Source organism: Maylandia zebra, linkage group LG23, assembly GCF_041146795.1.
Source record: "Maylandia zebra isolate NMK-2024a linkage group LG23, Mzebra_GT3a, whole genome shotgun sequence".
Classification (NCBI taxonomy): Eukaryota; Metazoa; Chordata; class Actinopteri; order Cichliformes; family Cichlidae; genus Maylandia; species Maylandia zebra.
The window spans coordinates 16,330,845-16,343,375 of NC_135188.1; the positions used below are offsets into that span (position 1 = coordinate 16,330,845).

General features: G+C 38.7%; 1 protein-coding gene across 2 annotated transcripts in view; it reads right to left on the reverse strand.

The window, feature by feature from the left end:
- si:ch211-51h4.2 (uncharacterized) overlaps positions 1 to 12,531 on the reverse strand; it is an 86,564-nt gene that overhangs the window by 55,464 nt on the left and 18,569 nt on the right. The window contains exons 7-8 of one of the 2 annotated variants that reach the window (XM_004552935.2): positions 9,513 to 9,578; positions 2,271 to 2,394 (exon numbers count right to left, since the gene is read on the reverse strand). In XM_004552935.2, the coding sequence (XP_004552992.1) occupies positions 2,271 to 2,394; positions 9,513 to 9,578 (190 nt within the window). The remainder of the gene's footprint in view (positions 1 to 2,270; positions 2,395 to 9,512; positions 9,579 to 12,531) is intronic. The other variant, XM_004552936.2, reaches the window with a different exon arrangement.

Sequence of the window (12,531 nt, forward strand, 5' to 3'; positions counted from 1 at the left end):
GATAAAAAAGTCTGAAAACCTGTTGTTTATCCAAGGTAATTTCTGTATGAATTTTGCCTGGTGAAGTTCTTATTCACAAAGTTGTGCACAAATGAAGTAAGCTCAAGTGATGGACAGTGTGTGGGATTTTCAGCTATCAAAAGTCAACCACAATAAATCAAAATGTTTTTTCCCTTCGCTAATGAACACAGAAAAATCCACGGGAGGAATTGTATTTAACAACTGGAAGGATTGTAGTGGTCAGAAGTTTACATAAACCCATCATGGCCATGAGTGTAACAGTGATTTGAAGCTTTTAATGACTTCCTTGAACTGTTCTTTTTCCCAGCTGCAGAGTGATTGTACACTTTAATGACTTTAAAAACAAAAATTTGATATTGAAGTTATAATTTATTATCTATTTCCTCTAATCTGGATTACTTCTGGGTTGTACTGATACATAAGGTATCTTTTTTCCTTTATCAGCCAGTATATCTGTGATGTACTGATCAGCCATATCACTCACTGTATTTCTATGGCTGCCCCTCCTTGACCTTCATAATGCCTGCGCTCTTTTCCTGTTAAATGGCTGTTCTTGGTTCCCACCACACCCAAGGGCTTGCATATATTACAGTGTCTTTACATTACAATATAAAGCAAACGAGCTAAACTGGTGCTAGAAAAATTAAACTGAAATGATTAATATCCAACATCTCACATTTATTTTTACACAAATCTTTACACAACAAAGGCACAGAAACATGTACATCATCTATGCTTTCAGTGTTTGCCGCAGTGGTGTGGTAATAAAGAAGCAGTACAGAGAAGTAGTAGAACAAGATAACAGGACTCATAACTACTCTTTTAAAACTCCACCATTGTGCAGGCACAAAAACCCTGAAACAGCTTTCCCATGTAAATTTTTTTTTAACCCAAATTAGAGTTCAACGATTTTTCCATTGTGTGGTCATGCTGTCTTCCATGTTATCAGAGCCACTACTGTTGGTAAGATAGAGAGCGAGACACACTTGGGGACTTCTTCCCCACTTCCCCAAGAGGAGAACCTCATTCAGACTTACGTCCTATGAATTACTGACTTGCAGTTCTGCTAATTTCATTCAGCCCATTTAATTTTTTCCCAGGCACATCGTCTTCCTCACACTGACTGGCAAAACAAAAAGGTGGGAGATGTAGCAGCAACTCTGAAAACGTACATTTCCATCGAGCTTTAAAGTCCAAGCAACAAGCAAAAAAACCCCTAATTTAGTTTTTTTTTTTCCTTTTGACAATTTCTTTCACTTATCAAATTCCAGACTAACGGGAAGGCTGAAGCCTATCCAAGCTGTCACAGGGCAAGAGGTGGGGTACATGCTGGACAGGTCACTAGTCTGTCTCAGGCAGAACACAGAGAGAACAATAATTTACACTCATGTTCAAAGACTAGAGAGCTGCAAGCAACAACTTAAAGTCCTGAGTTGAAATTCTCAGCTGTATGCGGAGAGGCTATGATGAAACTATCATGAGACAGATAAAATTTTATATGAATAACCAATATGAATCTAGTAATACTTTTAACACCGATTATAAACATTTATAGGATAATAAGCTGAATATCAGTTCTTGGAAAGTCATGGAAAATCACTGGTGAGGGAAAGCATACCTGTACAAAAAGTATGACCCATAATAACACATTATGGAAACAGGTGAACTTTATGCAGAGTCTGAGATGAGTGTGTCATTTCACCTCATCAAAATTCCAACAAGCTGCAGTATTTACACTAACAAACCAGAACTACTTCACAGGCATCATTCAACTAGAAAACACATCAAACAACTCCAACCTCACATCAAATTCTGTTTGATATTTCATGTCTCACATTTATCATTTATGTTTCCTTTATTTTGTCCATCCCATTCAAATCAATAAAAGCAGGCTGTATAACAGAAACACCTCCCTGCATAATGCAATACAACAGCACAAGCTGCAGCTGCCAAAATGATCTTACTGTTGAAACAACACCTTCTACATCAAATCAGCGCTTTCATGAAGAGAGAATCCATTTTAGATAAGTGAACACCGTCACATAAATATCGAACAGATGGATACTCGGGACATGACACAGCCATCAGATGCCTTTATTATTAGCGACATTCCCAAATATGTTTTTTCCTTTACATGAATTCTCCTTTTTCTAATGATAAAAAGCTATTCCCAGTAAAGCCCTGTGTCATTATTGCAAATGCTTGAAAATTATGCCAAAATGTATCAAAATGAAGAGAATCACTGTTACCGTGACAATGAGGAGGATTCCTTTCAGGAGGGTGAGCACTGAAGTGATTGGCTGAATAACTGTGTGGGCCAGTAAAATAGCAAGAGTCAGGGTCCAGGTGAAGACTGGGATCACATAGATGTGGCTGTGGAGAGAAAAAAAACCCATAACACACATAATTAAACTCTATGCTATAAAAATCTGCACAATTTGACTGTTGACTAAACACAAGCGCTCTGCATTGATAGATAATCAAGATGCAAGTAAAGAAGTTTTTGTGCCAGTGAAAGCGATGTGAAAAAATTGTCCGTGGTAACATTTCTGCCCTTGTCTAGGAAAAACTTCTTAGACGGAAAACCACCATCCTCGGCACAGTCAACAGGATTCGCAGGGAAATTCCTCAATCCACTAGACAGACAGATCGCAATGAATTCACCACTCAGGTATGTTGCAGGTCTTTTGTGGTTCTATGTTTATGTGTTTCATTGTGTGTAAAAGGGCTATGGAAAAAACAATTTATCTTATTTCTTAGGTGTTTTCAACCTCTGCTGCCACGCTGACGGCGTATGCGGCCAAACGGAAGAAGACAGTCTATATTCTTAGCAGCATGCACAGCGTGGTTCAGACTGATAACACACCAAAAGGAAGCCAAACACTGTCTCCCTTTACAACAAAACAAAGTGTGGCGTGGATGTGATGGACCAGATGGTTCGGGAGTACACTGTCCGCAAAGGAACACGGCGCTGGCCAGTCGCCGTGTTTTATAACATGATTGACATGGCAGCACTGAATGCACATGTGCTGTATCAAGCATGCACCGGGACGAAGGAAAGACGGGTGGACTTCCTGGTGGCGCTTGCAACAGAGTTGGCTCACTCTCATGTAGCTGCGAAGAAGGCAAGAAAAGATCAGTTGCTTCGGGCAGAACCCTCCACACCTAGCCCTGGAAAAAGAGCCACGTGTCAGGTCAAACACAAATGCAAGAAAAATCAGGCCACTGTGCGATGTGTTCACTGCAAAAGATACACATGTGGTAAATGCAGACTACAGGTACCATGGCAGTGCCAGGATTGTGAGTGATTGCTGACAATGTTGAATTATTTGTAAATATGTATACAAATGGTTGGTTTTTTGTACTGTTTTTATCAATAAATGTCAGCAACAAAGGACATACACCCATGTGTGTTGATTTCTCCCCAAGATGGCAAACTGAAACACTCCACTCCCCCACCCCCACTCCCCTCCCTCCAGAATTCCTACTTAACAGCCTAATATACATATGAATGACTAGCCAATTTAGCTTCCACTTCCACCATTTGACTGCTCTCCGGGTTTTATAGGTAGAAAGGTAGAAGCCTGGGGATGCTAGTGTCAATTAACAGTCATCCTCCAAAACAAACACCTGTTTGCTGCTTATTAACAATGAAAACATCTGGAGTTTTAGCAACTACTGTTGACTGAGGGAAAACACCTCCTGGATATTCACTGTCACAGCCAAAGTAACCAAACATACAGTAAGTCAACAATTTTGTAAAACGTCCAAACAAATAATTGAAGTTCATGCATTATTATACTTAAAACTGCTCTTAGCTACTTCACTGAAACAGACATTTTTTCCAGTAGATGCAACTTAATACTACTATTAATCCACCACTGCATACACAGAGCACAAAATACATTTTATAGTAAACTTTATGCAGTGCTTAAAGTTACTACTTAAGCTCTAGATTAAATATTCAATACAAACGCATCATATTTATAATATAAAATAATTATACGCAAAATGACCATATAATGATTGTTTTTTTAAAATATTATTTAAAAAATGTGTTGCAGCACATAAAGCTGCTATAAAGGACAAAGACTTATGCAACAGTGCAAGAATACAACAATAAACCTCTTTCGTTCTCAAAACAGGATATCAAATACTGCTGTCAGAAGCTGGTTGCCTTTTAGACAAGGACCTTCAGCCTACCTACTATCTATGTAGAGGACAGTACCTTAAGATAAGGTACTAAAGTACCTTCATGAATTTGACCTGATGTAAAGATGACTAGTAATACAATTAATGAGAGCAAATGGTTTAAAAGTGGGGATCTTCCAGGCAACTAGATAGCTAACAAGTATAAAAGTACTCAGAAAACAGCAAAAACTGCTCTGCATACAATTTAAAGTCCTGCAGTTTGTTTTTCTTTGTTTTCAGTGAATACATTTTACTAAATGTTGGATTAGTTTTATGCAACAAACTTACTTTGCTAGGCTTTAATCAGCCCCTTCACAACAACAACAACCATGTACACCGAAAAGAAACAGCAGTTAACTGTACAATACAGCATTATATTTAAAACTGTATCCTGTACTGTAGACTTAGGTCTGTTTGCATGTTGTGCAGTCACAGTTTTCATTTCAATTCAATTCAGTTTTATTTACCAAGTGCCAAATCTCAACAACAGTGACCCCCAAGGAGCTTTACGCTGTAAGGTAAAGACCCTACAATAATGGAGAGAAAACCCCAGATATCAGGCACGCCTCGTTGGACAAAAGACACACTGTGGAAGAGAGCCAAAGAATAACAACTAAGGTTTAAATGCAAAGTAGCGTTAAAGAGTGAAAAAAAGGTGAGAGAAGAAACGCTCAGTGCATCATGGGAAGCCCCCAGCAGCCTAAGCCTATTGCAGCATAACTAAGCAACGGTTCAGGGTCACCTGATCAAGCTCTAAATATATGCTTTGTCAAAAAGCAACGTTTTAAGCCAGTGGAAGAAAGGGCAGCAGTGCTTGCCTTATCAAATCTAAGAATAAGCATAAATTAAAACATACCAATGTAAGGCAATCTTTTTCCGACAGAGCTGTCATAAAGCTCAGCCACTCAGACGCCAGCAGCTCAGTTACGACCTGCCCTCCCTATGAAAACACAGCTGGCATTAGCAAGTAAATAACCCTCAGTGATTTAACCTCGCAACAGAAGAGTTTGGTCTTGCTAAGCATGACTAACATGTGTGATGTAGATAAGATGGAGTTTGAAAAAGCTGTTAATAACTCCCTTAAGGCATTAACAAGGAATGCTGTGACGATGATGGAGATGAAGGCAGCTCTGACCATGTCCATAAAAATGGTAAGTGGAGCAGGTGCAGGCTCAGCAGTACTTTGAGACTAACATCTATGAGAATGACTGAATGTCATAAGCTTAACTACCTGTTTTGCCAACAGCCCACCTTCATTTTTCATTCATATTTTAATCCCCTCGGTGGATATTGACAGTTAACCATGTCACACTCTGCACAAGCCTTTTAATTCAGCTGATTTTTTTCTAAATGAATATTTAATATACCAAGACGTATGCCTGTATTTCTAAGCTCATGAACAGTTTTTTCTTCATAGATATGTGGTTCTCACAGGACAGCCAATACAAACGAGTGATCTCTAGAATACGACACTGAACATTAAACAGTATTTAAAATGAGCTCAACCTTAAACATATGCAGTAGTAATATACATCCGTTTAGCAGTGCTAGAGAACATTTTTCTGCAGAACAATTATTTTTACTTTCAATATTTTAAGCACAATTTCTTAATAATACAGTTTATGTGTAGTGAGGTGTTTTCAGAGTCTTATTGCACAGAGGGGTAATGCCTCCATGAAGCAAAATGAAATAGCCTATCAGGTTTGGTCAGTATGCTTATTGTAAAAGTAACTGTTGCTACAGAATTTTCAGCTTCAAGTGCAACATGATCAGTTCAGCCTCATTTGTGACAGCAGAGCAACGCAGAGAGGCCTGTGCTACGAAGCAGGATTTTGGCTCATCCAGGTAACTTTAAGGTTAACCCTGGGTTTTCTGTACTACAAAGGTAGTTCACGACTTATCAGGGTAAATCGCCATGGCACATGCTGTAGCCCTAACCTGCTCCTGAGTAGGTTAAGTTCAAGATTACAGATCAGCACGTGTGAACCCCCCCCTCCCACTCAGCAGTCAATTCTCCAGAAAATAGCATCAACATTCCTGGAGGATCCCTCGGAGGATTAGGGAGAGTAGGAGGATGTAAAGTTTTTCAGTTGTGTCTGAAACCTTTGTGCTTCCCTGATGAGCGTCATTAATACATATAGATTCTTAGACACAACTTTATTATTTGATTTTTTTTTTTCCAGTTGTGGCTTAAGCTGATTGGATAAATGATGTATGTGGAGGTTTCATGAGTTGCACAGATGACATAGTAAGAGAAAAGTTTTGGGGGGGATTGTTTTTTGTTCTTTTTCTTTGTTTCTTAAATTCCCACTTAAGTGTTTGTCCAATCAGTCAATCGGAATACTGTAGCTGTAATCTGACTATGACGTTCTGCAGCATTTTTATTTTTGGAATATAAAATAAAAAAATGATATATGTTTTTGTATGACTAGGGGAAAAAATGTAGAAACCTAAAATGACTTAACACTCTTTATTACAATCTTCTATATAATAAAGATATATGCAGTAAAAAGGTTGTTGTATTTGTCCATCAGTTTCCACAGAGGCTTCCCTAATGTGGTTTTAAAGTATCAACTGGAGCAAATGGATATTTTAAATAAAATATTAACAGTAAGATAAAAAATATATTTAAAATTAGTTCATTTTGCCAACTGTATGAATTATGAGGAACAAGACTATTAAGATTTAAGTTCAACAGACATAAGGATGAGCTTTTGCTCCTCTTAATTAAACGCTTGCAATTTAAACTGTATTTATTGGTTAAACATAGCTCAAAGCCTGTAATGATTCCAACTAGATAGAAAATTAATATTTTCTTTATCTAAAGTGCTAAAATATAATCTGGCCATTGGTTTGAGAGTGAGGTGCTGATGCGCAATTCCTGTAGAGCTCAGTGAGATTCACTCTCTGGGATTCGTGTCCGCTATCCTACAGCAGTATTGACGAGAGTTTTTACACAGAGATCTGCAGTAACCTATTGATTGGGGAGAGGGAATATGGTAGTTTATCCAAAGGAGGTCTCCTAAGGTGTTTTCACTCCAGTAACCCTGTCTCCCCACAACACATCGCAGAATCCCCCCCGGCACCGAGCGGCCCGATAATGAAGCCCCCAGGTGTGCCGACGAAGCAGTCCAACCATCCTGTAGAGTGTGAATAATATTATTTGGGTTAAGTATTTACTGGGGCATGACAAAATAAATTAGCTCCGTTAACTGATAAGGGTAATTATAGGCTTGGGAAAGGAAAGGAGAGGGAGGCGCGAGGTCGAGACAACGATTACTTGAAGAGCTGGTTGGAGTTGCTGCAACGATTTTTGCTGCTTCAAGTTTAGTTTAAACAAAGTTGCTTTATTTAATACTTCACATTATCTGACAGTTCTAACAAGTAGTACACTAAGTTGAATTACTAACAATCATTTTTTTAATAAGGCTAACCTCTGACGCGGCCAAAGTGGATTTTAAACTCCTCCAGCGCTTCCCCACCTAATGGCACATCTTACCGTGTGTTTGGGGGGGGGGGGGGGGGGGGGGGGGGAGATTGTAAACAGTTTAAAAAGCTGTTTACAGTCTGCTTTACTCCAGTGACCGTGAGGACTTCACTGAAGTGGCATGTGCAGTGAGCCTCTAACTCAGACTAAAATGTCTGTAGACTGCAGCAAGGCAGCAAAGAATACAGGGTATGTAAACACAACTCTGGGGTTATGGTGTTGCATTCCTGTTTGTTTCAGCAGGTCCACTGAAAACAAAGACTTAAGAAAAGATGGTCTAAAGCAATCTTAATAACATTACAATAATTTACAATGTGTTTCCTAAGTGGGTGTGGTTGAAAGCTTTATGGACACTGTTCACCTGGCTGACCATGTTGTACTTGTTTGGTTATGGATGGATATGAGGACTTACAAGTAGGAATTACTATTAGACTGCTACATTATTACAGATATTTCATCTCCATATAGGTAAAGCTTTGAAACCAGGATGCAACATCTGAGATTTTGCTGATAAAACAGAATGCTGCTCTGCAGCCCCAAATTAAGAAGTCTCAAGCTGCGTACATACTGAAGGAGATTTGCTCCAATGTGACAACCACAGATCATAAAAAGTGAATGATATGTGGTGCCTTTAAGTGACTTTGGGCGAAATAACTGCTGGCAAAGTGGGCAGGACCCGCAATCAACTTTCACGTGACAGTTAGAGTGAAGAATAGATCGTGATTTCAAAAGAAAGCTGCAGGAAGAAAAATCTATGTGTATCAGAAAGATGCATTTTTCCAGCATTTATCATGCTACTGCAGCATGAAAGCGGCACCTAAATATGCATAAATTTCAAACTTGGCAAGACAAGTCCAGAATAGCTCGTAATGATCTAGGTGAGATTATGTCAACTTCAAGAGAGACACCTAAACCTGACATATTTAGAAATACTGAAACATGTTATCCATTTAGCTTTCACTAGCATAAATTACTTTGAGACTATACTGAATAATCTACAACAGAAAATAAATCCTTAATGCCTGATAATGGGATGTTTTCCCTCTCATCTCTGCAGTGTGTGCAGCCTGTACGTGTTTGTTTGCTTTGATTAAAAGCAATGCTGTAACTTCATGCAATCCTTTCAGGGCCTCCCTCTCCTGTGGTCAGCTCTCGGGGTTGCATCAGTGTTTCTTTCCCCTTTTAAATCAATATCAAATAAAAATATTTTTGTGTGAACTCATGTCACCCTAACAACACAACCCTGAAGTGACAATTCGCTTTCAATTTTGTGCTAACTGAGAAGGGGGAACGGGGAGCCAGACTGATGTGCAAAATTTCTGGCAGCCCTGCATGACGTTTGGCTTTCTTTGCACATTATTTATTTTTTCAGTGACATTTTTCCCTGCTGTTAATTGTGTTTGAATGGCACTCTCTCTGAGCTGGAACCCCTTAAAGAATTTAAGTAATTTATATGTAGAAGGAACCCAAGCTTAGAATTAAAGCAACTCATATGTCAGGCTAAGCCATCTTGATCCCCTCACCATACTGCATGTAAACTATGTAGAGGATAGCATACATAAGGCCCATTAGGCTAAATCGGAAAGCCTAGCACCCCAGATAATGCAAGCAAAAACTGACAGAGGCAGCCACATAAAAGCTAATTAACAGATGTTGAAAGCAGAGCCTAAAAAGATATGATGAAAGGATTCCCATCCCTTGTGCATGGTTTGAAACTGGATTTAGGTTTGATTAAAGAGAAGTGTAACGTGAAATTAATCAGAATAACCTAAAAAGCTACAGTTTAACCAAGTAGCATGATCGTAAGACTTACCTGACATTAAGAAGTGCAGCGTAGGCCTCACTGCCAGCTAAGACATAACTAATTCCAATTGAAATGCTGGAGAAAGACAGTAATAGAAAAAGACAGAAAAGGGGAAAAACAGAGATACAGGCAGAGGAAAGCAGGGAAGGAAAAGGAGAGAAAGAGAGGCGCTTAGGTATTAAGTAGTGATCAGTCATCCTCTACAGTCTTAGTGACAAGCACTCCTCCGTTGTATTAAACATTAGGTTGTTACTGCATCATAGCGCCCGAGGCAATGAAGAGATTTAATTTTATAATAGTTTCTTGTTTACCATGCAGTGCCTTGATCCTCCACAACTTTTCGATTTTATATTTTCTCCAAACAAAAAAAGGTGCCTTCGGGGGCTACTTAAAGCAAATGTTTTGGTTGTATATTTTACATGTACTTTGAACATCACACACCCACATCAAGCCAGAAATCTGCTTGCAAAATGCTGTACCATCACGAAGAAGCCGGATGTTGCTAAACATTAGAAGTGAATGTCTTTACAGTACGTTTCAATCCCACGTGAATGACAAGACAGGTTTTTGGAGCTCAACATCTGTTCCATTCCTTATAAGTCTAAGCTCCTGTAATCTCTCAACAGTTGGTTGTTGAGACTGCAAATCTATTAGTGGTTTCTCCAGACAGCTAAATGTTATTTTGGAGCGCGGCGTTACGCCCACTCTTTCATATCTCCCCGCTTTCAAATCTTGAAAGGAAATGCCAACAAATTTAGGAAGTTTTATGCAGCCTAGTCCTCTCATCTACAGCAGTTTAAACCATATTTTTGAACATAAGAAAAAAAACTTGCCAGAGTTGAAAAGCATAGAACAGAGAAGCAGTGATGTCAACGTTGCAGCGAGAGATTTCAAAGTCAAGATATAACATGTGGACTTAAAAAGGCAAAATACAAAGAAAAACAACGTTTACTTCTATCATTCTGAATACGCGAACATTTCTGCTAACCTGTGGTGCCACAGAAATACAGTTGTATACACATGAAAACACAACATCCACACAACATAAGTCAAAAACATATGAAATCACACAACTTGCGCAGCACAAATGTCCTCATCAACCTCTGGTATGAGGTTAGACCAAAAAGTTTCCCCCTTAAAACGAAAAATGTTTGCTCAATATAAATTTGGCCAACTTCTCCCCTTCAAACCCTCTGATCCTCTACCTCTGGACAACATCCAGCCTTATAAAAGACTCTGGGATAAAGTTGGGATTCCTCAGATCCAATCACTTGCAAATGCACATGTGAAATACAGACTAGATCTTCTAAACTGTGTCCAAAACGGGGGGCCTTCATTTGGGGTAGATGGTAACATTTGTGCTCGTTTACTGGGAGAACACTGGTTTCTAAACTCATGTCCACACAAACTCTTACACAAGCTATGAACAGTCATGGAAATTATGATGCAACCAGGTCTGAACTCGTACAGGAACAATTGTTCAGGAGATGCACACGAATGGTATGAAATATATTTCTCTAATATCTTTCTCATTTGCACATTCCTGTTACCAGTCATATCTTTTATCACATCCAAAACACAATGATCTGATTAAGGCCTGGTGCCTGAGCAGGAGGGTAAAGGATTTCTGAGACACCATCACTAGCCTGGGTTGTTAACATGCGGCAGGGTGAGTCCATGGAGTCATACTGTTGATGCCAAATATAGAGGCTAGCATATGAATATGTCAACCCAATTTTGATGTGAGCAGTGTAGCCTCATATTAGGCCTACAAAACATATTTGTGAGAAACATTTTTTCTTAAAAAAAAAAAATAAAAAAAAAATACAATATTTCCTTATTCATTTACATCAGTATTTTTAAGCTTTCTTTAGGTTAAAAGACATGATAATATAATGTTAAAAATCTGACATATGGCTACAATGAATAAAGGTTATTACTGTGTTAACTTTTTCAAAGCTTCCAGACAAAATCAGATATCTACTAAACTGAAAATGTTGGTCGCTCCTCCTTTTATGATGTTAGTTTGCAAAATAAACAATGAAAATGCTAAAGATCCACAAAAAGCACCCAACCAATCTGATATTTTCACAAGTAAAAGTCCTGTTTCTGTAAATAGAGTCTGGTGGAGTGTAATCATTTCACTTTCTTGATGGAAAGCGCAGTCCAACAGCAGATAATGAGATGAAAATGTTTTAAGCATAGTATATACTCAAACTGATACGGATTTCTTTAGGTTGCCAATATCTATTCGGCTGTGACAGCGTTCACAGCAGTACATGTGTTTAGTTTCTATGCTAGTCGTGCACTTGTCTGCTTGGGGATGTTGCTTAGTTCTGTCTACTGCAAGTAAAACACAGACTGTGGACAGTAACATTGCAACCCACTTAAAATGAAATATACCCAGCTACAGTATGTGAGCATTCAAAAAAAGGTTAGAAGAAATATGTGGTTCCTGAAAAACTCCAGAGGCATTATCTTAGTTCTCTAGTTATTTAGTAATTTTTGACATCTCATGTGTTGTTTTCATTGAAGAAAAAAAATGGATGTCTGTATTTGTCTATCACCTTCCACTACCTCAAATTCCTTTTTTTGTTTTGATTGACAGGGGTCTATCTGCTTCAGTGTGCTGTGCAGTGTGAGATGCTTACACTTGGTTGTAAGGTGTGCTTATCTGAGTGACCCTTCTGTCAGAGCCAACCGACCTGGCTGTTCTCCTCTACCAATACAGTGATTCTCTCCACAGAACATCAGCGAGATCACCGTTTTCCTCCAGTGTTTGCCATGAACGGTAACTCCAGCTCCTGACCTGTATCTGGATGATTTTATGTACGTCGGCCACACGATTGGCTGTTTGTATAGTGTTTCTAATAATATTTTAATAAAACATCTGGCCTTTGGTAAAGCATTTTAAAATGACAAAGATTCTGCAGACTGTGTACTTCCCCTTAAACTCACAAAAATGTAAAGGAGATTTGGTAGAGGTTCAGTAAGGCAGATATTTCACACATTTTATCTTTACGACTTG